The 26,435-nt window shown below is 42.7% G+C and overlaps 1 protein-coding gene across 1 annotated transcript in view; it reads left to right on the top strand.

The window, feature by feature from the left end:
- The window catches only part of STK39 (serine/threonine kinase 39), a 314,459-nt gene that overhangs the window by 42,720 nt on the left and 245,304 nt on the right, over positions 1-26,435 (top strand). The window contains exon 2 of the mRNA XM_058714960.1: positions 17,117-17,229. Coding sequence (XP_058570943.1) covers positions 17,117-17,229 — 113 coding nt within the window. The remainder of the gene's footprint in view (positions 1-17,116; positions 17,230-26,435) is intronic.

The raw sequence follows: 26,435 nt of genomic DNA on the forward strand, positions 1-26,435 counted from the left end.
CTCTGGGGCCCTTGACAGAGGATTATCTGTTAGGGCTGTTTCAAGCAGGACAAAACTGTTCTTTGTTCTTGCTTTAATGACAACTGGAGATATCTTTTTATTGGATGGTCTCCTTGAACATTATTTTGATTCAGAGTCCCAAGTCTTTTGGGAACCAATTCAGGAACCCAGGCTGGGAAAATCTCCTTGTTCATTGGCTGATGGAATTGTGATTTGGGGTGGGGAAGGAAGGTTGGAGGGCTGTAGTGTTTATTCTCAGTGGGGGTTAGGGGAGGCTTTGGGGAAAAAGAAGTGAAATGGCGGACGGGATTTCTCCTGGCTTCAAATTGCAGTCCTTTAGGAATGGGATAAAAACGACCAGATTCCATACACTTGCAAATTATTTGTGTCTAGTTTCTCTCTTCTTTTGTTGAACTGTGCCAGGGAACCTAGAATATTGGCCATATTCATATTTTACAGAGTTTCTTTTTTGCAGCTGAGGATGGTGTGTGGGGGGATGGCTCACTGAGTGGGCCTGTGATGATCAGCGCTCGCTAACTCCTGAACTGAATGTTTGTAGCTTCTTGACATAACGACAAAATAAACGTCCCAGGTTTGCCCAGAAATACATTTCACTGCTTCTCCTTGCCGCAGTTCTGGGTCTGTATGTGTTCTCAGAGAAATACCTTTCTGTGGGATACATTTTACCCACACTTTTCCGTTAGGCACAGTGTCTCCCTGCTAGCTTAAGGTTTGGCCTCTGTGGTGTGGGCTGTGAATCCAAAATATTTAAAAAGAAAATCTTGGAAGGAATTTCCGTCATTTATTTAATAAATGAAAGTGTGAGGTAGAAATTAAAAGTCAACTGGGGAGTGTAGTTGGAAAATGTAAACCATGTGGGACGTGCAGTTTTAACTCCTTGTTGGTATTCTGCGTCCCCCCCCCCAAGAACTCTTTTAAGTCCTGTCAGTTGAATTTATTGAGTTTGAAACTGTGAACGTGAATCTTACATCAAAAGTGTATAGACCAAGAGTCAGGTTGTCCTGGGTTGGTGTTTTTCAATCCCACACATAGATTGTTAGTAAGTCTTAGCCTACCTGAGCTACAGGAAATTGTTCTGTCTGATATTAGGTCTCTGAGCCCATGGCAGGTAGAAATTTCTGTGTATTTCATCATTATAAAACTAAGTAGAGGAAATTTAATTATTTATAAACCGGTACAAAAATAAAAGGTGAAAAAAATCATTAAATGCAGCACTTAACAAAATAGAAGGTGAATGTTTAATTAATGTTAAACGGTAGTAGAAAATGAGAAAGAATCTGCTTAACTGAATGGTTTTTTTTTTTATTCCAGTTTTAACTTATGGTATCCTTTAAATGCATTCGTTTTGGAGTTGAGGGTAGAATGGTAGTTGGGTATATGCTTGTGTCCTGTAGACACAAAGGGTTATCCCTTTGAAATTATTATACAAAACTGAGAGAAAGGAGGATTCGAGTGCGCAGTCTTAGGGCTAACAGCGATAGTTTATGGTTCAGTAACCTGTTGGGATGTTGTATTGCAACTAGTGTAATTATAAACATGTTTTAGAAACATGAGGGGTGCCTGGTGGGCTTGGTTGGTTAAGTGTCCAACTTCAGCTCAGGGCATGAACTTGCAGTTTGTGGGTTAGGGCCCTACATCGGGGTTCTCTGTGCTGACAGCTCAGAGCCTGGAGCCTGCTTAGGATTCTGTCTCCCTCTCTCGCTCTCTGCCCCTCCACTGCTCTCTCTCTCTCAAAAAAAGTGTGCTGAGTTCTGAGACTAGTGACATAGCATTTAATATTGCCAGTGATTGCTTTTTTTTGTTTTTTTTCCCCCTGCTTAATCAGGTGTAGCCCTTCTCACTTCTTAAATATTTTGATACAGAGTTTTTGAGACATAGATTTAAAAAAACCCAGGAAAATATTACTTTAAAGATCAAGAGAGAAACTAAGGTAGATGGAAAATGGAACACTATTTCATTGGCCCTGCTTGGTCACTTCACTTCTCTCTGGAGAATATGAGGAATTGTAATGCATGTCAGATACCATCGTGAAACATGATACGATGTCCAGAGACTCTCATAGCCCAGACACTTCCAAGACCCTGCTGACAGCTTCATTATTTCAAGCAATACTGGATATGGCTGAATACCAGTTGTCCAAAGAATTTGGACGTCCTTTTGGAATTTTTTGTCCAGTGTAAGTCTTGGCAGAAGATGTGAAAGTCTGCATTGACATAATGCTAAAATACAGGGAATCATCATGGAATTCTTTAAAGTGGTGCTTCTTACCAGTGACTTTGAAGTACGATACAGTGTGTAAAACTGAACAGTTGTTTTAGTTACCCAGGATCGAGTTAAGGGGTCCCATGATGGGATCTTGCCTGTAGAATGCCATCTCTTTTTCTTCTTCAGACATTCTTCTGAAATGGTTGGACTCACAGGCTAAGGATAGTGAGTAAAATACATGGAAAAGGTGACATTCTGGTGTCCTAGGCTTTTGGGAGTCTCCACAGAGAGGCTGTTGCTGGCTTCCTTTTAAAGCTGAGAACAAACTTGAGTTGTGTCAGCCTCATCTCATGTCTGCTACACGGTACATCCCTTTAAGTATCAGAGTATCAAGGGGTATATTAAACATTTTCTGAAGTTAAAGCCCCCTGAAGCTCCCCTTGCCCCTCTGCTACTTTTAGCACTGCCTAAAATACAATGCCAGAGCAAAGACTCTGGGGGACAGCTGGGAGAGTGGCGATGACATAGCGTGTCACACTTTTTAGCCATGCCTTGAGGGGTTAGGAAGCCTTAAAGAAAAGATACCTTTAGAATACAGGATGGTGTTCTCTCTCTAGGTGACATTTATTTGTGTCATATATTTATGTAGTTACCCACACATGTTTAAATACAGGAAAACTATTTTAAGGTAGGACTGTACTTAAAGCATTCAGAGCTGTCTCCTGCAGTGTTTCATCTGTGGACGCTTACCTAGTGAAGACTGATAAGACTTTGGCAAAATCGACACTGCAGAGAAGGTGATGGTCCTCTAAGTCCGTATTCCATTCACTCATTAAAAAACAAAACAAAACAAAAACGAAGACAGTGCACACTCTATGGTGCAGGTTCAGCCCATTTCCTGTTGTGCTTTGTGAGTTAGTCTAGTATCCTAGGTAAATAATCCCTCAATGAAATTGATGTATTTCTTTTTACTCACTTGATTTGGCAAATCATTGACAGATAAATGATTTTATAAGCAATTTAATGAGTTTACAGTGACTTTATAAGAGCCTTGAAGCTTCTGGGTTTGGCATTGTTTTAGCTTTTATTTGCACCAAAGGTGGGTGATCCCTTTGAAATTATTATACAAAACTGAGAGAAAGGAGGATTTGAGTGCCCAATCTTAGGGCTAACGGCGATAGTTTATGGTTCAGTAACCTGTTGGGATGTTGTGTTGCCACTAGTGTAATTAAAAACATGTTTTAGAAACATGAGGGGTGCCTGGTGGGCTTGGTTGGTTAAGTGTCCAACTTCAGCTCAGGGCATGAGCTTGCAGTTTGTGGGTTAGGGCCCTGCATCGGGGTTCTCTGTGCTGACAGCTCAGAGCCTGGAGCCTGCTTAGGATTCTGTCTCCCTCTCTCGCTCTCTGCCCCTCCCCTGCTCTCTCTCTAAAAAAATAAACATTTAAAAAAATTTAGAAACATGAAAAAATGTTTACAGTCTAACTCACAATGAAAACAACAGAACATGGAGCCATAATTACTATGACTATATGTATGTGTATGTGTGTGTGTCTGAATAAGGAGTATTTCATGCAATCATGAAATAGTTGTGTTTGGGTAATGAGATTTAAAAAATTATTTAGCATACTCTTTGTCATTGCTGTTTAGCATGGTTTAATTATAAAGAAGGGAGGAAGAAAGCTTTCATTGGGCTGGTTAATTATTTCTTTTGAGCCTCCAAAAGAAAAAGAGTGGGATGGACAAAAAAAAGCCTCCAAATACCAAATATTTATATTTCTTTTTCTGGTTTTAAAAAATGTTTCTTCATAGGAGGCAGTACACACAAATATTCATTTGTAGGAAAAGACTGAACAATTCTTTTTTCCCTGAAAACATCTCTTGAATATGCGGAAACGCACCCGCCTCCCTTGCTTGCCTCTTCCCTGTAAATGGGGGCTGGGCGCAGCCTGGTTGCCACATCAGGCCCCTGCATCCTTGCCCTTCGTGTTCTTGACTTTGGAAGTTGGTTGAGCACATGCATGGTGGCCCAAGCTTTTTAAATTATCCTCGGGAATAAGCAGAATGTGTTCGGGTGGAGGGATAGCTCTGGTGGTAGGGTTTTGGAAAGGGTGAAGGTGAACAAAGAATCAAGTCTATTTGTTATAAAATGCAGTGATGATTATTGTGGAGGTGATCATGCGTGCAGTTTTTTATTTCCTAAATGCCCTCCCCCTTCCCCCCCCCTCCTCCCGCCGAGTTAACATCTAATCAGTCAGCAAATCCTGTGGCTCTACCTCCAAATAGATCCCTAATCCAGTCACGGTTCTCCCTTTCCTCTTCATTCACCCTAGCTTTGGCCATTAATTTGTGCCTGCACATCTCTGGCAACTGCCTAACCAATCAAGCTGCATCTGCTCTTGCCTCACATTTACAACCTTATGTTAGAGTAGCCAGAATGAGCATTATAAAATGTGAGCTAGTAGTTCTTGCCAAAATTCTCCAGAGCACTTATTTTGGCCTGTAGAGCTCTCTTCTGTGTGTTTATTTCCCTGCCTACTGGTCCGACCATCTTTTTCCACCTGCCCTCTCCATCAAGAGCTCTAACGACACTACCCTTTTCTCTGTCCCTTGAGCTCTCCAGACTCATTTCCTGCCTCAGGCCCTTTGCATGTGCTGCCCCTCTTCTTGGGATGTTCCACCCACAGATCTTTGTGGCTCCTTCTCATCAGCCCAGATGTCACCACCTCAGAGAGGCTTCCCTGCCCATCATAGCTCCAATGATCTTTCCACAAATTGCTGTAATATGTTTTATTTTGTCATAGCACTTATCACAGAATCAAAGTCTTATTCATGATTTTTGAAACGGTCTAGGCCTGTCACTTCAACAAAAATGTAAACTCTTGGAGGGCACGCACTTTTTGCTCTCTGCCTCTTTTCCAGCAACTTAAATAGTGGCCAGTGTCTTCTTAGAAGCTCGATAAAGTCTTTTAAATAAATAAACAGACATGTAGTCTTTGTCATGTGATCGAGCAATAAGTTGAAGTTTGTTTCAACTCCAAGATGCTATTATTCTATGTGTATCGAAGGCACTATTGCAGTTGTGCGCAGTTGGTAGATCATGCGCTTTTGGGTGTTCTTCCCACTCCATTCCCATTAATGCCAGTGGAGTTGTTATAAGCTCTGTAGCCATTTTGGTGTCCTGACTGGGACTGGTATGGGTGAAGTAATGTGAAGCTAATGGATACACGAGGGGACTGAATGTGAAACAGGGGCGTTTTCAGGACTTTGGTCCATACACTAGCGCTGGTGGGCCAACAGCTTGGAGCCTAGACCCGAGGCCCTGGCCGATAGGTTTTTCTTCAATTACGTGCAGGAGAGGTCATCTTGACAGTGAACAAAAGCACATTAAGAACGCAGGTAAACTGCCTTCTGAGAGCTTAGAGTTCAAGGTAGGGAGACATTAGTTAACCACAAACTTGACGGCAAACACAGAAAACTAAACACTTCCTATCATTTGTTGAGGAAACGACACAGGAAGGAGATGAAGGAGTTTCTCTCTTAGAAGATCAACTTAACAAGTACGTACCAATCAAAGCAGTCTCGCTGTTTAGAACAAGGTGCCAAGTGGATGACTACACGTCATATTGCAGCTCATGCCATCCTTTAGCAGCCCTCCACAGACCACACATCTGCTTCCAGTTAGAGATGTGGTGGTCGATCTGGGGACCCATGCCTCATGCCGGAGAAAGTACTCCCAAGAAACAAAGTTACTGTTTGTAATCATCCCTTTTCTTGAAATATCACACCAGGTAATCTGTATATGTTGAATTCAGACATAGTAGTGTTACTATAAAGTTTAATTCTTTAACGTATGTGAAATACAAGCATTTACAGTGATCTGGCTGTTCACCTTTGTTTACTGTGTACCCTTAGTTACCCATAATATTTGGGGAATCATGTTTTTTGGATTAATGGAATACATTTCCAGGTAACTGGAGCCCAAGTTAATTTCAGTCACAGTTGCTGGAAATAGTTTTGAAGTTAAATTACACTTCGTCTCCTGAGGCAAGAAAGTAGAGTTGGCCTCATCTTTCATTTGTAGCCAGTTTCTGAAAATGTACCTGCAAAATCAAATAATAAACTTAAATGTTAAGGAGAAGAGTGTTGAATCTTCATTTCTGAAGAACTAAATACACATACAGTTACTAAGTAGGGTTCCCTGGAGAGGGATTTGCTCTCTCTGGACTCCTGCCGTTCAGGGAGCCCCTTCCCCAGGCTGGTTGGTGCCTCTTATCCTGGACTCCCCGGGCATATGCTTTCCTATGCCGCACTTCCCAGGCAGCCACAGGGTGTGGGGAGGTGGGTCGGGAGGTTCCTAGACTTTCTGCTCCTTTGTTAGGAGCAGGGCACCTGGCACCTTCATGGTGATTTGGGTCAGCTGCCTCCCCTGTGCTCTAGCAATTCAAAGTGTGGTCCATGGAGCAGCTGTGTTGTATCACCTGGGAGCTCCCGCCCCAGATCTCCTGAGTCAGCATCTACAGTTTCATGGGACACCCAGGTGACCCCTCCATTGTCTGCACATTTTCCAATTCCTACATAGTTCTCTAGTATTTTGGCCCCCAGCCTCAAAACCAGGGGAGGGAGCATTCTCTTCATGTCCCACCAGGCTCTCCCTGATGGCACCGTGGGATCCTTGCAGGCGCTTCCTTGTGGGGACCCGTGGGCTCCGCCAGTGGAGGCAGGGATTGACAGCATGCTGCTGCTTCCCTCAGGGCCTTAGTGGTGAGAAGTGCCCTTTGTGGGGCACTTCTTCATCTTCTTTGTCACTTAGCTGTGCTCTGGGCCCCTTGGGATTGAGGAGACGTTGCTTTCCACCACTCTGAACCTTGGCATTCTTGTAATTAGAACTCCCTTGTACCTCTCTTCTGCTGTCGTTTCAGACTGTGGCATCATCCCCCACCGTCTAGGTGAAGAGCATGTCAAGAGAAAAGGGCAGGAAGACCTCTACCCTTTAGGGTTGCCCTTACCTCCTCTCGTGTGGCATATCTTGGGGGAGAACCTCAGGTTGCCAGTGGAGACCAGATAAACAGGAGTGGGATTATGAGTAAAGTCAAATCAGATGGAGAGGTGTGTGCGTGGGGGGGGGGGGGTGGCATTAACACGAGTGGACGTTTTTTTCCCCTCTGTCCTTGAGCTAGGAGAATCGTTACTTGTTGCCTCATGGATGTGGTAGCCATGGATATTTACCAGAGAAGTGGATCTTGAACAAAGAATCATTTCCTTGCATAATTTTCTGTACACCCAATCATTGTAGCATAAAAATTAGTTGTCAGCGCTGGCTACTTGCAAGAGGTGAAGTTAACTTCACAGGAAACTAAGTATCGGGGCTCTGTGGGAGCAGAGGTAATCCCAGGGGAAGGGGATAAAAAGACATTTTTTAAAGAAACTTAGAGTAGATCTAGTTTCTATCCAGGTGTCTGGGATAATCATACTGTTGATAATATTAATACAGTCAAAACATAATTAGCTACTTATGTGCCAGACATGTTCATTTATATTGTTATGTTTTTATGTATTATCTCACATAATATTTACAGCCATCCTGTGAGGTAGTTACAATTGTCATTTCCTTTTTATAATTAAGGAAACTGAGGCACAGATGTACAAAGCAACTTGTCTAAGGTCATATAGCTGGTAGGGCTGTCTGGCCCTAGACCCCCCACTCATAACTACTACGTGACCAAAAGACAATAGGATGGGGCAAGGGACCCCTGGGTGGCTCAGTTGGTTAAGCGTCCGACTCTTGATTTTGGCTCAGGTCATGATCTCACGGTTCACGAATTTGAGCTCCACATTGGGCTCTTTGCTGACAGTGCAGAACCTGCAGAGGGATTCTCTCCTTCACTCTCTGCCCCTCCCCCACCCCCACTCTCTCAAAATAAAGTTTAAAAAAAAAACTGTTAAAAAAAATAGAATGGGGCTGGGTTAGGGTTGTAAGTACAGAGTGAACATTTTGGGAGTGTTAGATATTAAAAGGGTCATTTTAGGAATTGTGTTTGGAAACAGAATGAACGAGAATTAAAAGAACAAGGCTGGCCCTTGCTAGGTGGAGCTTGGAATAGGCACCAACCTCTTGTTGGAGCTGATGGACATCATACTCCCTTGGCTCCTTATTAAGTGATTGTCTCTAAGCACCAGACAGACCTTCCTAGATGGGCTTGTGTGTTGGGCTGTTACTCAGCAAACTACATTCCTCCTCTGCCTACTGTTTCCTCGTTAAGCTCTGCTACTAGGGGCTGCTGGAGGGCTTCTGGGAGGCTGGAGGAGGCAGAAGGGACATGATTCATTCCATTTCTTTGCTGTGCTTGTCAGCCTCGTTCCAGAAAGGGTCTTTCACTCTGCTAGCCACCGTTGGTACCTGTCTCCAGCTCCTTGCTACATCCTAGAACCAACCTCCTGGACCCCTTGGAGACTCCATCACCTGGCCGTCCTCAGAAGTTTGAGTCCCAGCCCTGCGTGGACCTTCACAGAGGGTCCTGAGAGGCCAGCCACCTGTCCCTGAGAGGTCTGGTCCCAGCTCTGTGGGTCTCTTCCTCTCAACTGTTAGATTCTGATAACCCCACTTCCTCCCTTTGATTCCCCACTGTGCCCCGCTCCCCACCTCCAGCGGTGGGAGCTACTTCCTGCAGTTTTGCTCTATTACTCAGTCTTCTCATTTGTTTATATCAAATAGTATCAGTTGCAATACCTAGCATTGTTTCTATATTTCTAACTGGCCTCTGACTGATAAATCTTCCTGTGTCCTGGCAGGGGAGGGGAGAGGCAAGCTGATACCCAGAAACCATGTTTTTCAAATTTGAGAGTATAGGGGGCTCACCAGAGAGGCTTGTTAAGTAGAACATATCCCTCCAGTTTTAATCATTCTGATGCAATAGGTTGGATATGGGCTGTTTTTGAAACAGACATCTTAGATGTTCCTGATGTAGTTACTCTGTCTCAGAGGCTTTGAGAAAATCTACCCCAATCTAGGGCCTTCTCATGGGGCTATTTCTTAGGTCTGGGCTTTTCCTGGGGTCTAGAAACAAATTTTACTAATTTTTTTATAGGATGGGTGCTATATGCTAATCTTTGTCCCAAGGCCCCCAAGGTTGTACATTGCCCCTGGAGGCTGAACAGCCAACCTTGTTTAGCCCAGTGAGCTAGGATACAATTAACTGGGAGAAAGGAGCTTTTTCCCTTAATTGTGCATTGTCCACTTCTCAGGCCTGGCACATCCAGGTTGGTGTCCATTTAGAGAGGTTCCTTTTTCTTGTTCGTACAAAGGCAACATGCGTGTAGTTGACATAGGATGGATGGGACTGACCTTGAAGTAGAGACAGCCCCTTCTTTTTCATGTGCAGCCTTTCCCGTTTCCAGGTGGCTTAAGGTTGGAGCAGTGAAGAATGGGAGACACCCATTAGAACAGGACACTTGTGTCTTTTGGCCTTTGCCAGTGGGTGTATCTGTTTATCTGTATGAATAGCAGTGGACATTCCTCTGTGGAATGTTGGCTTCCGTTTGATTGATTTAATCAGTAGAATGAGTGGGTTTTGCTGGGAGGGGTTGAATTGCCCCCTCAGAGCAGAACAGGAAGTTTTTCAATCCTGCCAGATCATGGGGCTTTGGGTTTGCAGGGGACAAGGACTTGACTTCGACCTTTAAATGAATATAAAAAATCCAGTTCGCTCTGCAGGAATGTGTCCCTCTTGCAGTCCAGGGCCTGACGCAGTGGTTCCTGGGGCGGATTTGGAGGACTGCTGGTGGCTCCGTCACCTCTTCACACTGTTACGTGTTTTATGTCACTACTTTATTCTCAGGTGGAATCATCAGAGGCCCTACTGTATTAGCTTTTGCCTCATTTTGTGTAGCTCCTTTGTGCTGATCGGTGGCCCGAGGATTCAGTTTTTAAAAACTGAGGTTCCTGACCCATTCTGGTGGCACACTGCTCTTCAGTATGAGCTTTCCTGTGACATTTGACTCCAAAATTAAAACAGGTGTTCTGCGGATCAGAAATGCCTTCAGGCAGATAGGCTCCCTAGGCCTGTTCTTGAAGTTAACTGCCACTATCCACCGACTGCCTACTCAGAACACACACGACGAGCGGTTCAGAGATAACAACTTGAGTAAAATTGCACTTCCTCCTCGCTTCTACATTGTATAGTCGGCCAGGGCCTGGTGTTCTTTGTGTAGAACACAGCTTCACCTCCCTTGTGGATAGGTGGCCTCCCCAGGGATGGGTTGACGTGAGTTTTGATTCACTTAGCAAACGCTTATTGAAGGCCTCCTGCTCCAGGCAGGGACCTCATAGGAAGGGCTGATTTGAGGAGTAATACGGCAGAGGAAGAGCGCTCCAGGCTCGTGGAAGTGCTAGGATGAGGCTGCACCGGTCCTGGTCCTCGGGAGCCGAGAGGAAATGACTAACTCACCTGCGGTTGTTGGAGAAGGCAGGTCTCAGGCGATTCCCCACCAATCTCTGGGGCTAGGTTGTCAAAAGCACCTGCCCCTTGGAAAGAGGATGTTCTTTTTCTTAGCAAATAAATGCACATTCACAGAGAAAGACATTTCCTCCAAGTCAGCATCAGGGCTAGAATCCTAGAAGAGTTTAAGCTTTAAGGGGTCTAACCCCTAAATGAGTGCTCTTCAGACTAATAAAGTTTTTTTTTTTAAACTGGCAAGTAATCATATTCAAAGAGTGCTTTTTTAAAATCTGTATATCATTAAGAAAACAGAGAATGTCTGTGAGTAAATCCCAATATGAATCATATTGAATTCAATGGGAGTCTGTTTTTTTAATAATTCCTCATCGTGTACTTACCACTCCTCTTTAACCAGATGCCTAGAATTTACTTACCCCCCCATATTTATTATTGATTTTATTTATATCAGGTAATCCCAATCCATGTACTTTCTGAATTTAGTAAGTGTAGTACAGGGTTTGTTTGTTGTTGTTGTTTTTCCCCTAATTGTTGCTTTAGATGTAGCTTGAGGTCCAAGGTGAGTTTATTGACATTCTCTTCAATTTGATTCCACATCCCAGTTCCCCTCTATCTCTCTTAAGATCAGATTCCCAGGCTACTTTTTGTTTTTCTGTGGCATTATCAGATGGTTCTTGCTGAGTTATATACAAGTGCTGCTTTTCTTTGGTGAGGTCTGTGACCTCTAAAGGTTCCAACAAGCCAGGCTTTCTCGGGTAAGTTACCGTAGTTTGTCCAGATCAGTGGTGAAAGGTAAGGATATTTGCTCAGTGGTCATTTCTCCACCTCACCCTGGTTGCCTGCCTGCCTGTCCTTCCTCCCTTCTTCCCTCCCTCCCTCCCTTCCTCCCTTCCTTCCTCCCTTCTCTCCTTCCATCTGTGTGAGCTCTGAATCTCCTCTAGTAATCCCAGAAGGTGGGTCTACCAACTGGTTCTTTTGATGGAGGCAGAAATCCGTAACTCAGGAGGGTCCCCTGCTTGTAGCTTCCTTGAGAAACGTGGCCTTGCTGTGTGCTGTCTGGTGTATACACGCAGTCTGTACCCTTTATACACACAGGCTTAGCAGTAGTGTCTTGTTTTGTTAAGGAATCCATATAGCGAATTACACATAACCCCTGTCTCATTGTTTCTGTTCTGTGCGTTTGACTTGAGAGCTTATTGTGCTGTTCCTTTCACGTAGGATGCACCAAATGACAGGCAAATAGCCCTGAGAGTTTTCTCTTTGTGGGAAATAGTAGGACGAGGTGGATGGTAACATGGTGACATGTAATAAATCAGTTTGGTCCCGTGTCCTGAGTATGTGCATATGTTACGCTGAATCAAATGTGATCATTTTTGATCTGGAAGAATGACAACTTCATATGTGTAAGCTAATAACTTAAAAACTGGACCATCAGGTAAGGAAGGGTGCACCTTTGAAGCCAAATAGTAGTAACACGGGGAGGCAAAATACAGAGTGCAGCAAGCTTTTATGTGATTCGTAATGCTTTTGTATTTAAAAACATTAATTGCTAACCTTATCATATTAGGAGGTCTCAAGCAAAATTCTGAGTTTTCAGCTTCTCTGCAAAAATTGGAATCTTGCTGTGCTAGGTCAGCAAGCTTCCGTGGTGACATTAGTGGAGGCAGAATGGCAGCTGTGCCCCTGCAGAACTCACGTGTGTGTCCATTCACTCACTGGCCAGCTTCTGGCTCTCGTGTGACCTTGACTGGCCTCGTGGGCTTTGAGGTTGGGCACATGATATAAATAGAACACATAGAGTAAGTTGGATAAACAGAGAATTGGAAGGAGTCATCTGCCGGACCAAAGCCATTTGTTTGGTTTACTATCTACCACCAACCAGCACATCCAAAAAGAAAGCCTGATACAGCTCTGGACACTACTCACTGAGGAGGGACAGGGAAGCGTAATTAAAGAGTTCTTTCCTGTGCTAAGAGATGGGCAAACTCTTGTTAAAAGTTTTGGCTTGGTGCTCCTCATTTAAGTAGGATGTGATGACAGCTTCCTTCCACCGGCCACCATTCATGTTATAGGCTAACATATCTATTTTGTTTATTTTTAAAATCCTGACATACTCAGGAGAGGTTACTGGACAATTGACCACATCCTAACTTTAACATAGGGAAATATATATTAGTCTAATATATATAAGTCGTTAACATAAAGACTAAAACATATATTTTTGGAGCACCTGGGTGGCCCAGTCGGTTACGTGTCAGACTTTGGCTCAGGTAATGATCTCGAGGTTCGTGGGTTTGAGCCCCACATCCGACTCTGTGCTGACCACTCAGAGCCTCAGGCCTGCTTCGGATTCGGTGTCTCCCTCTCTCTCTCTGCCTCTCCCACGTTCATGCTCTTTTTCTTTCAAAAATAAACATTAAAAAATTTTTTTAATAAAGACTAATACATATATTTTAAAGTACCAGATCTTTATTGCTACATTATTCATATTGGGCGGAAAACTGGAAATAAAGAGAAGACTGATCAATAGAAGAAGGGCTGAATAAATTATGGTACACCAACATCATGAAATATGTAGCATTGCAACAACAAATTGGCAGGACACCAGTTGACTTGGAGGGATTTCCCTGAATAGTATACTAACTTAAGATTTAATTAGTACTTCCTGTGTAGGAACAGTTCTAAGGGCTTTCCATGCATTAACTCATTTGATTCTCATAGCTGCCCTTTGAGCCCTGTGAGCCCATCATACAAATGAAGAAATTGAGGCATGGAGAAGTTAAGTAAATCATCCAAGGATAAGCATTTGTTTGTTTTTTATTTTTAAAAATGTTTTCATTTTATTTTTGAGAGAGAGTGAGGGCAAGTGGGGGAGGTCAGAGAGAGGGCGGTGGGGAACAGAGGATCCCAAGCAGGCTCCATGCTGAAAGCAGAGTGCAATGCAGGACTCAAACTCAAAAATCTGAGCCATGAGATCATGACCTGAGCTGAAGTCAGATGCTCGACTGACTGAGCCACTCAGGCGCCCCCAAGGATAAGCATTCAGTATGTGGCAGGCCTAGGTTATGAACTCATGCAATCCAGATTGAGATTTTTAAAAATGATTTTTAGGTTGTGTATCAAAGTATATTATAAGTAATAAGTTTAGCTATAGAATATTAATTCATAGCTATTTCAGAATTCTCTGGATTCTTCTATTTTATTATGTTCAACTCATTATGTTGTCTCAGACCTTAGAAATCACTTAGTCCTCTGGTTTTCAAACTTAGCCCTCCTCTTTCCCTCTTTAAACCAAGTCAATCTTCCTGGTAAGCAGAATGATACTTAGTACTGACATGGAACGACTTTGCCTTCTCTTTTGCCCTGGGGTGAGTGCAAACTATAGATACAGTTTATGTCCTTTACATTGCAGGTACAGAAATGCATTGCAGAGAGAGAGCCTAATGTTCATTGAGTTGATGTTTCCAGGGATGTAATTAGGCCTCACAGGTAGATTTTATTATGCCCATTAAGGAAACTGAGCTTTAGAAATTAGGAAACAGGAAATTGTTACCAGAGTTGCATAGAATGTTTATTGAACCTTCTCTTCTAGGGTCTTCCTTACCTAAGGTTTGGGAGCTACTGTGGCCTACCGGAGGCCCTTCAGTTGAATGTTGTCTTAGCTAGCGCTTAACTTGATTAGGCAGCTGTTGAGAATGTCTAATTTGTAGGGCATTATTTACCACAGGTGATAGTGGGGCAGTGACGTAGATGGATAATGAAGGGCTTTTTTGTATTAATCAGCTTGGGCTCCTGTAACAAAACACTGTGGCCTGGGTGCCTCAAACAACGGGAATTTATTTCTCACAGAAGTCCAGATCAGGGTGCTTTCTGGTGAGAGTGCTCCTCCCTTCCCTTTCTCATCCGTAATGCCAGGGACTGGACTTGACGGTCCTTAAGGCTTCCTGCCCCTCTCTCATTGCTCTTGATCTCTCTTGTGGTTGAAGGCAATCTTTGGAGTCAAAGCGGTCTAAATCGACCAGCGGGTGGTTGCGCATGTTCATGCTATGGCAGTCATCTCAGGTGCATTCTCCCTAGAGATGAAAAGGTGCCACTTGTTTTCCAGCCACTCACAGTTGTTAAGTAATAGCAACTCTGAGGTTGTTCAACTCTATACAAGACTTTCCCTACTGCTGCCTCTCTTTCCAGAATTCTTATTTTTGTCCACATGCTTGCATATGTCTGTGGAAGGCAGGAGACTTTTTTTTTTATAGTCAAGGACTTAGAAGACTATGGGAGGCAGTCCCCTTTTACAGGCACTTGTGTTATCCCTTCTGGGAATCTGTTTTCATCTTTCTTGTTTTTCAGTTCCACTGCTTTGAAGTGTTCTGGGATGTGGATTAAGGATGGAGAGTGGAATTGGGGAGAGTTTTACAACAGGTAGAGCTGAGAATGGCTTCCCATCAGCAGCTCGTTAAAGACGTTTGTTGATTTCTCTGCTGGATACCAGGCCCAGTGCTAACCAGCTACTTATCACTTTCTCTGTGGCTCCGCCAGTGATGGTCTCTTGTTCTGGAGACCTTGACTGGAAAGTACACTTTGCTATCAGCAGGGCTCTTTGTAGTATTTGGCTCTGGTATCTAGAGCATTCTGGATTGAACCCAGCATGCTGTGATCTGCAGGGCCGCGGCCGATGTGGTAGGACTTGGAATAGAAGCTGATGGAGCAGGCAGTGAGATTAGGGACAGGGAGGCCCTTTTAACGACCTCTGACAACAGCACTCTGTCCTTGAACGAGAGAGTAAGGCTCACTTGAATCTTCCCTCTAGGTGGTTTCTCTTTTGTTCAAGCATGGAGGACATTTTTTTCTGGTCCTATAAGGCCAGGACAAGTGAGGAAGGGAAATGTGGGCTCTGGCCTATGGAAAGCAGGGAAAAGCATGGAGCTTGGAGTCTGGCAGACTGACTCAGACCCCGGCCCAGGCACTTGGCTGCGTGGGCAAGTTTTCCAAGTCCCAGTGTTCTCACATATAAAATGAGGCTAGGAACAAAAAGTGAACAGGCTTGTAATGACAATTATTGCATGAGTAGAGATACCATACAGGGGGTGGTTAGTATATGGAGATTTTCTTTCCCAATGAACACAGGTTGGACTTCCTCGAATGGGAGTCTTGAAGTTTTGGAGCTTAGGGTGATCTGCTTGGGATACCAGGTCAGGGGGCCAGAGCTGACGTTGAGACCACAGGAGGAAAGAAAGGGCAGAATCTCAGCTCTGAAGACACCCCCTTGGGCACTTCCTTGGCGTGGGAAAGTGTTGACTTGTACTAGAAATGTCATCCCTGTCTGTCACATCTGTAAGGAAAGCGAATACTGATCTCCCTTCCGTATTGCCCAAAGCTGCCCCCACCCACATCTTATGATATTTGATGAGTCATTCGAGAAGTAGCCCTGGAAGAAAGGCTTTAAGGAGAAAGGTCGATGGTCAGATCTGACCCTCTTTTACACAGTCCTGGGCCTAGGCTGTTTCTCTCCTTGGCAGTCTTGCAGGGGTAGAGGATTTATGTGATCAGAAGGAGGGTTTTGGTATTCTTTGCAGAAGTGAGATGCCTTAACCCAGAGGTCATTTTGCCCCTGTGGAATATAAATCGGATTAGGAGCTCTTTGTGCTCTGCCACAAATCACTACACGTCTACATTTTGCTCTTATAAAATATGGATAATGACATGACTCTGTCTCCTAGGAGTTTGAGTGCATTAGCTAACGATCATGAAACCTTAGAAATAGGAAATTCATATGAATGCCGAGAGCTTTTGTAATTACACATTTGCATCACTCACTTGGCATCCTTGAAAGTCGTGCTTTCAACACGAGAATACTTGGGTTGATTCCTGTTCTTCTAATTGTAGAGCAAGCGCAGAAGAAAGAAGCTCAAAGAACACTCAGAGCAGATAAGTTGTCACAGCATCTCGTGGAAACCCTGAAGTAGCTCAAGCTGTAGTGGTTTGGCTTGGGCTGAAGTGGAAGAAGAGCTTGAGATATTTTAAGGGCACTGAAGTTAGAGAATACTGGGAGCCAAGGATGGTAATGGCCTCCACGCAGTGTTGTGCTCAGACCCTCATGTCTCTTGTCCCTGTGACCTCAGACCCGTCACTTGGTCAGCCTTTGTCCTGGGCAGCAATACACCTGCCATATGAAAGTGGGCTTTTTCGATGTGGGTCGCCCTCCTGGGTACAGATACTGTTTTTGTAGCCTGTAGAACAGTCCACATTTTCCCTTTCCTCCCACAGAGGATTATTTTCAGATTTAGAAACTCTTTACAAAGATGTCAAAAGGTAATGTTCTGAATACCTTGAGGAGAAGACTTTTTAAAAAATAGGTATTTGTTTATGAAGGGGGTTACGAACATTAACCAGACAGCATGCCCCTTGATAGCTGATGCTGTTTTTATTTCGTTTCAGGCAGTGGAGCTACTGCTGTGGTCCAGGCTGCCCTTTGCAAGCCCAGGCAAGAACGTGTAGCCATAAAGCGGATCAACTTGGAAAAATGCCAGACCAGTATGGATGAGCTATTAGTAAGTAAAAAAGCGGAGGATCCCTGCTGGTTGCTCCTCGTCACTTATGGGTGTGTGGAGATGGGCCAGAGAAACAGGAGAAAGGAGAGCAAAGGCAGCTTGGTGTTCTCTCCTATTTGGACACACGTGTTTCTTGGAAAGCAGCCCACACCGCGTTTCCTCCCCTGCTTAATTATATCGTACCTGATGATGGTGTTGTATAGCGTGTGACTTACTTTGCTTTGACAAGCAGGATTTTGTTCAGTCCTCATAATTCCAGGGTGGGGATGGTCTCAGTGCTGACGACTCTATTTTGGAAAAGCAGGGAACAGACGCAGTTAGCTGACCTAAGGCCACGTGATACTGCAAGTGCCGAGCCGGGTGGAGAGCTTCTGGCCCTCTGTCTAGAATCACGACACAAACAGGAATTACTCTCCAAACAGTTTGTCGGTCATTGTGCCTTTCAGAAATTACAAAATGACCTACGCATTTCAGTTATTCAGAATACTGCAGGGTGGCTTGGGTTTGGCTGACAAGAGCAGTCTGTTTCTCGTATGTGGCACCGTGTACCTCTTACTCTAAATGAAGTACGTACGTTACGTAAATGATTGGAGCTTTTCAGTGTGGGTATGACTATAGTAGCACTGGTTGGTTGCAGGAACATTTGCTCTTGGCTTAACGGACTCATTATTAAATGAACAGCTTGGCGAATGGTTATTAGTTGCCCGGCAAACTGTGAAGGGTTTGAGAGTTTAATCTCATAAATATAGTTGTCCTTCTGACTGCCAATTTTCTTTTTTTTTTTTTTTTTTTTTTTCCTTTTGGCCATTTATTTGAGGATAATAGGAAACTGCAGCAGAGGAGTTAACTGATTGGTTATCCCAACCCTAATCCCAGGACAAATATTAGTACGACAGCTCCACACAAGCTACAAAGTATAATGACATTTGGCTCCAAATGAAGAAGCCTTTTGTTGTGTTCTACATTGGGAATGGAATGCCATTAACAAGAGCTTTTTGTCTTTACTCAGAATATAGCTTTTATTTCAGGCTTAATTACAGCACACTATAGTATAAATTAAGTACAAGGGTAAAGCTGTACTTTTCCAGATCTGTTTGGCCTCACATTTTAAATTAGGCTACACAAGGCATAGATTTCACTGGGATTGAAGCAACAGATTGCCAGCTAACTCAGATTAAAGGAAGGGCTACCACGATTTAATGTTAATTTCAGAAAGAAAGGAAGGAAAGAAGAAAGAAAGAAAGGAAAGAGAAAGAAAGAAACAGAGGGAGGGAGGGAGAAGGAGGAAGGGAGGAAGGAAGAAAACGCCCCAAATTCACAGAATTTGCATGTATTTAAGGCTTTTTACCTTCTTCAAAATATCAGCTGTGCTTTGCTCTTACTGAAATTATTGCTGCATCCTTCTGTTGCTTGTGATCACAGCGACCAATAAAATTGTGCCTTCGTCACCTGACCAATTTTGAAGGTCACTTTTCCCAAGTGGAAAAAGCACTTAACAAACTGTGGGGAGAGTCGGGTCCTGCTTCTGCCACCAACTTATTTTCTACCTTTGGTCAAGTCATCTAACTGTACTGCACTATTTAGAAAGAGAGATGGGTTGGAAAATCTCTAAGATCCCTTTATAGGTGTCCTCAGATTCTGGGTCTATACTGAGTACACACTAATTAAAAAAAAAAAAAAAAAAAAAAAAAAAGATTGGAGAGTAGATTTCCATGTGCCCTGTCTGGAAATACCACTCACAAATTTGCTTGTGATGATTATATTTGATTGTGGTGCTCTGTTGGAGGTCCCATGGCCATCCTGTTGGTACCAGCAGAATATTTACACACGGTCTGTATGAGGTCTGTGCGCATTTGTGTCTGACAATTCCAGAACCAGCCTTCTGGGCAGACGCAGTGGTTCCTGATCTCTACCAAGCCCCAAACTGCCCCAGGCCTCCACGTTCTCCCTCTGTTGGCTTCTCATCAGCAGTCCGCTGCCAGCAATGGAAGTTACAGGAGGGTCCTAGTGGAGGCAGCAGGGTGGGGGAGAATGGAGGGGAGGGTGGGCAGTCCACGCCCTTTCCTGTTTCCCTGAGAGCAGGACCAGTAACAGTGGCATTTGGAGATAGTGCTTGTAATTTGGGCATAGCTGCACATGTAAGGACTGGGGCTTTTCTGGCTTTGTGCTTGTCTCCGTTAATCTGAGGTTTTAGGAGTTATGAGTTTGCTTATTAGCAGTTAGTTTATTTATCTCATTCTTTTCCCCCTCTTAGTTCCCATGTTGTGTTAAGAAAGCATAGTATATGTGTATAATTATCCACTTTTCATTTAAAAGGTGTATTGATTTCTTGTGTCGATCTTTCCTTAACCTGGAACCTTTGAGCTTTTGATGTCTTGATATTTCTAGAGATGGGGGGCGGGGAATGGCTATGGTCCTTTAGGATGTTTGTCCTTTGCAAACAAAAAGAAATGGAACTTACAGTATGGACTACCTAATGTTGCCAGGCTTTGTGGCCCAGCTGTTGGCACACGAGATTGTGTGGAGCGAAGTTGGTGTAATCCTTTTGATTTCTAATACTGCTATTGCTCGTACTTTTATTATCTCTGCGGGTTCACATTTTGGCAGTGTTTGGACATCCGGCATCCTAATAATCCTTTAATTCCCTGTGTGTGTATGTGTGTGTGTGCACATTATGTATAGGTCAGTGCTCTGCATCATTTCACAAACTGTGCCATGTGTTAACTGGAAGCCATTGTTCTTGTAAGAAACAATGGCCACTGGAATCCTTATCTGGTGAGTGTTATGTCATAGAAGTCACAGTTATCAACTATTTGCTGGCAGTTAGAACATCTGCCTCCCCTACTGAAACTGTATTGCCTCCCACTTCCTACCCTCTGTCCTGTCCCTGCCCCCTTGTCCCAACTCCCATAGGAAAGTGGGGTTTACACTCACAGGGCAGATGGACAATCTGTCAGATTCTGTGCTCATGTGGAATTTATTTTAGGTTTGGCTGATGAAGGGTTCAAATGGTCATGATTTTTCTTTTTTTTTTTTTTTTAGCATTTTTTTTTAAGTTTATTTATTTTGAGAGAGGGAGAGAGAGCGCATGTATGCACGTGCACTTGCACAAGGGGGCAGAGAGGGAGGGAGAGAGAGAGAATCCCAAGCAGGCTCCGTGCTGTCAGCACAGAGCCCGATGTGGTGCCCAAACTCACAAACCGTGAGATCATGACTTGAGCAGAAATCAAGAGTTGGACACTTAGCTGCCTGAGCCACCCAGACGTCCCAGGTGGTCATGATTTCTGAAGCTGTCGTCTCTGAGAATGAAGGGAAGAAGTATTAGATGAAATCATTGGTGCTAAATTTAAATTGGTAATTTAAGTAAAATTTATATTGTTGAAATGAGTACTGTAATATTCCTCAATGATAATTTGGTTCCAGATCTCATGTATATACATTTAGTAATTTATTTGGTAAATATTTAATGAGTTTCTACATTGTGCTTAGGCCCATTAGAAGGATGGGTTTTGGGTGTGTATATAGGATAACAAAGGCATATGCTCATCTTCATGGCAATTAGGTTAGAAAACCCTAGAACAAGTGTTTTTCTTGGCATCACATGAATAGCATTTAGTTACTCTAATTCTTGTTCTATGCATTCTTTTAAGTTTTCATGTATGTTATAGAGTTTGGCCTGTAACTATATCCTAATCTCTTTAGGTATGATGATTTGGTGGTTAATTTTCCAGGAGGCAGGGGATGTTACTTGTATGTTCTGTATTTCTGACCACTCCAACCTAGAGGCTTTGGTAATTTCTGAGATTTGCTAATCCCACATTTTTTTTTAATCCCGCAGTGGTGTAAATGACTATAATAGGCTAACACTCTCTGGGAGGTATTTATAGTTTTAGAGCAGAACTTGTGGACTGTGTGATTATTAAACCCTACTAGGTGCTAGACACTGAGCCAGGCGATGGGAAAACAAAGATGATTTCTGTTTTTTGGGGAGCCTGGGGACTGGTAAATGAGTTTCTTCATTTTTATTTTGGGTTGGTGAGCTTTTTGAGCTAAGGATAGCTTTCTACACTTTTTCCATCTAGACATGGCTTAACAGAATATAGACAGATTCTCTAGTGTGCATTCCTTGCTTTTCAGTAGGAATTTAAGGCTTCCTAAATGGGTCTGATCCACTGTCATGCCAACTAGTATATTCTATGTGAAGGTGGCCTTGAGGTTTCTTGAAAGAGCTTAGTTCTCTCGTTTGTGGTCAGCCTCAGAGGTTAGGGATGCTGCTCAAGGGCCCACTTACTTCCCTTAAAATCTATTTCATGAGTGAAGAATTAACCTGTTCTTTCTGAACTCATCTTTTGGTCTCTGTCACCAGGTGACAGTTCCATAAATGTGACATAGTCGTCCTTCCTTTCATTCATCTTAAAACCCACTTTTTCCAACCTTCAGGGAACTCTTCATTATTTTTACCCAGGGACTGATGAACATTTTGATTCATCACCTTACTTGACTTCATGATTTTTAGACTTTAGCCATATCCTCAATGTGTTTTCTCTGGACTAGAGCTCTCATATTTTTAGTCTTGTCTTTGGTACCTAGTCACAGAAAACTCAGTAGCATTTTCTCATTCCTTCATATACATCAATGCTCTCAAAACATACCATTTAATTCTTAGGGACAGGAATGCTATGTGTGTAAGAGAGACCCTGGCCCTGGGGCCAGGCAAAGTGCTTGTTTCTTCAAAGAAAAAAAAAAGGTCCATTGTGTGATTCTATTATGAAATAATATGTAGTGATCATTAAAATATGGTAGTATATGATGGGTGACAAATGTGAGCAAAATTGTTTCAAAAAACAACGGCTACCCGTGATTGCTGAAACTTGTGATGGAGGGAGAATTGCTTCCTGGGTCAGAGGGCCCGGGTCTTCACTTGGATCGTGGACTTGAGACAAATCATTTATACCTCAGTCTTTTCATTTGTTCAGTGAGGAATTCTACTTGATGGCAAAACTTATTTTTATCACCGAAGTCTATGGTTCTGTGTATTTAAAAATCAATTCTTTTAATGAAGTTACTTTTAAAAATCACTTGCAGAAAAACACTGATTACTAGCAAATTATGGTTATAATTCAGGATAGAGTCAAGTCACTCCAGTGTTACAGGGTAACAGTAACATTCCACTGTAAGTGCATAGATTGGGGTACATAGGGTGCCATCTGTGTCTCCTGTGTACATAATGAAAGAGCCTCTCAGCCTCCAACCAGAAAGAATCTGGCATTTGCCCTTCTCTTCCTATATCATTTCTGTAAGGATATTTTGCTGTATTTCATGGATACGATTCATAGATAAATCGAGAACTTACTTTCCTCAGAACAAAGCCCCTGCCCTCATTTTGCTTTTCTGCCATAATGCTATTTCTTATTTCTTTTGATCTGCTCTTTTCTTTCTACTCATCTCTCCCTTTCTCTCTACTCTCTTTACTTGTCTTTAGAGGAACAAATCAACTATGATTTGTAGGTTATTTTGGAGAATAAAGCTTTAGATGTTTATTTTGCCTAATGGTCATTTGAGAGAATAGTTTAATTATCCCCTAATAGTTTAGTTATCTGACATAGGCTTCTCTCATACTTATTTAAAAATAAATTACAATTATTTGAGACCTCTGAGCAGTTCTTCTAGCTAGAAGGGGTTTTCCCCCTTTTAATTGAGATTTAGAAAATTAAAATTTTTTTATGTTTATTTATTTTTGAGAGAGACATAGAAAGGGAGGGAGAGGTAGAGAGAGAGGGAGACACAGAATCTGAAGCAGACTCCAGGCTCTGAGCTGTCAGCACAGACCCCGACACAGGGCTCGAACTCATGAGCTGCAAGATCATGACTTGAGCCAAAGTCGGAAGCATAACCGACTGAGCCACCCAGGCTTCCCGAGGTTTAAAAAATTAAAAAAAATTTTTTTCCCTGCATTTTTGCCTAATGTCTGTAATTGTGTTCATACTTTTGTAAGCCTTGCTTATTGTAGAAAAAAATTATACTGGTTTGAGGATGTCAGCCTAAAAATCTGGAAACTATAATGTGTGTTTTCCTTATTATATAAATGAAAGTATTTTTCCATGCTTTTTGAACAAAATAATTTTTTTTTTAAATTTTTTTTTTCAACGTTTTTTATTTATTTTTGGGACAGAGAGAGACAGAGCATGAACGGGGGAGGGGCAGAGAGAGAGGGAGACACAGAATCGGAAACAGGCTCCAGGCTCCGAGCCATTAGCCCAGAGCCTGACGCGGGGCTCGAACTCACGGACCGCGAGATCGTGACCTGGCTGAAGTCGGACGCTTAACCGACTACGCCACCCAGGCGCCCCTGAACAAAATAATTTTTTAATTAGTAGATTAATTATTCATATCCCAGCTCATTAGTGCTTCACCATACGTGGTAATGAATTGAATTTGGCTGTTTCTTGTAGAATCTTTTATACCAAGGGTATAGCATTAAAATACAAGTGTATTTTACTGAATGTACTATTTTGAGCATTTCAGGTCTCAAATATTAAATTATTTTACTTAGTTTTGTAATTATTTTCATACACTTTGGTGTTTGTTTTTACCAAAGTATAATCCAGCTGAGGGCAGGATTAGGAATGGGAGATTTTTGGATATTTTGAAGACATACATTTTTAAGAAATTAGAGAATATTACATATGCAAAACTAATTTATTTTTACAGCTCTAAAGTTACATTAGCTGGTGTGTGATTCGTAGAACCAAATTCATAGAATTTGGAACGTGAAATTTAAATGTTATAGTTGATTCAGGTAATAAACATACTAGTTGAATTTACTTTTAGGTCAATTTTTATACATGTGTTAGAAATGGCTTGCTGGGGCGGATACCTGCGTGGCTCCATCGGTTGAGTGTCCGACTTCGGCTCAGGTCATAATCTCATGGTTCATGGGTTCGAGCCCTGCATGGGGCTCTGTGCTGAGAGCTCAGAGCCTGGAGCCTGCTTCAAATTCTGTGTCTCCCTCTCTCTCTGCCCCTCCCCTGTTAATGCTCTGTCTCTCTCCAAAAATGAATAAACATTGAAAAAAATTAAAAAAAAAAAAAAAAGAAATGGCTTGCTAAAATGTTTAACATCTCGTTTTTTCCCCAAAGAGTAAACAGAAATGAATATTGTAAGGACACATGTTTCTGAACTTACATGTGCTTAGTAACAGAGAGACCCAGTACATACTCATTTTCAGAGTAGGAGAAAATGGGGAAAGCACGCTTAGATTGAATACAACTTTAGTTACATCTTGTTTATTTTTTATACCTCCCTTTTACCATCCTTCTGGAAAATGTTATTGGCTTGGGTTGAGACCAAGGATTTTGTTCTTTCCTCTGTTATCTTCTTTGTTTTGGTTTGGTTATTTCCACAATTAATTAGCTGCTGTGGAAACAGAAGGACTGTGGAACAGTCAGAGAGAAGGTCTGAGCGTGTTGGGTAGGGCTCTGGCTGCTTCTGCAGGAGGGCTGTTCCCTGGCAGACCCCAGGCTGCACACTGGCCCCCAGCGTGGGATGGGGGGCACCACAAAAAAAGAAAAAGACACACTTGACCTCACATTCTCATTGTTTGGTGATGAAGCCAAATAGAGCAGCTGTGCTAAAAGTTGGCCTGGAGGTTTCCAGCAACATAAATTGGCGGACAAGAAAAATTCTTCCTGTTTCTGTTTTTAATGAAGTCTTTGACTTGACTTTTTCCAAGACTCCCAATCGTAGTCAATTAAATGATCAAACAGCTGTTATTGATAGCTGAATCTGATTCAGATTCCATGAGGGCCAACTTAAGAGCTTCCAGAACTCATAGGGCATCCGTCTTACTGTTTGCTGAAGAACCTCTTAGCCAACAGTGGGAGAAATTGGGTTCCTCCCCATTGGGTTTTCCTATAGTATTTCAACATCACACTTTAATTCTTCCCTTCCTTTCCCTCTCCTTGTTTCTTTTGAAGAAAACAACTATACCGACGATTTCTTACGTTTCCAAGTAAAATTCTTCTGTTTTGTTTGGACAGTTTTTGCAGGGTGCCCAACTATGTGACATCATCACCAAGCCGGGAGGCTCTGGGATGTGCATTCTCTTCTGCCAGCAAGTAGATGTTTACCCTTTGTGATTCCCCTGCTGATTTCGAGGGATTTACCCACTCTCCAACTCCCATGACACTCTACCTTTTGTTTTAAATACTTCTCTGCCAACACTGAGTAAGGCCATCAGGGAATTTCTGCTCCCCTTTTCCTAATTTCTTTTTTTAAGCTTATTTATTTATTTTGAGAGAAACAGAGACAGCATGGGTAGGGGAGGGGCAGAGAGAGGGAGAGAGAGAGAGAGAAAGAATCCCAAACAGGCTCTGCACTGCCAGCACAGAGCCTAATGCGGGGCTTGAACCCACAAAACTGCAAGACCATGACCTGAGTCGAAACCAAGAGTGGGGCGCTCAAGTGACTTGAGCCACCCTGGCCCCTCCTTCTCCTAATTTCTTAAAAAATATTTCCCTGTCTTATCTAGACTTTTCCCATTTCTAATCCTGTCTTCAGTGGACTTCACTTGGATAAACACAGATACCAAGTCCTATAAAAATAACTACAAAACTGGGGCGCCTGGGTGGCGCAGTCGGTTAAGCGTCCGACTTCAGCCAGGTCACGATCTCGCGGTCCGTGAGTTCGAGCCCCGCGTCAGGCTCTGGGCTGATGGCTCGGAGCCTGGAGCCTGTTTCCGATTCTGTGTCTCCCTCTCTCTCTGCCCCTCCCCCGTTCATGCTCTGTCTCTCTCTGTCCCAAAAATAAATAAAAAATGTTAAAAAAAAAAAAAAAAAAAAAAAAAAAAAATAACTACAAAACTAAATGGCAAGGAACAATGGTTGATACATTTGGGTACAAGTCGAAATATTTCACTTAACGTTTTTTAAAGTAGGTTTTTCCCTTTTGATACTCTTCTTTGAAAAGAGGTAAGAGTTTGCTGCACATGTGATACATAGTTTTTTACATTGAAAGACCTGATACTGATATTTGCCTGATTGAAAATGATAGTCCAAAAAAAAAATACATTGCTCTTGTAACAACTTTGTCAATCTTTTCTTGTCTGAGATCATAGAAATTTATGGGTTTTGTTTTTGTCTTTGTTTTAATTCTGCCACTTACAGTATAGAAATTTATGGGTTTTGTTTTTGTCTTTGTTTTAATTC

Source organism: Neofelis nebulosa, chromosome 2 (assembly GCF_028018385.1).
Source record: "Neofelis nebulosa isolate mNeoNeb1 chromosome 2, mNeoNeb1.pri, whole genome shotgun sequence".
Taxonomy (NCBI): Eukaryota; Metazoa; Chordata; class Mammalia; order Carnivora; family Felidae; genus Neofelis; species Neofelis nebulosa.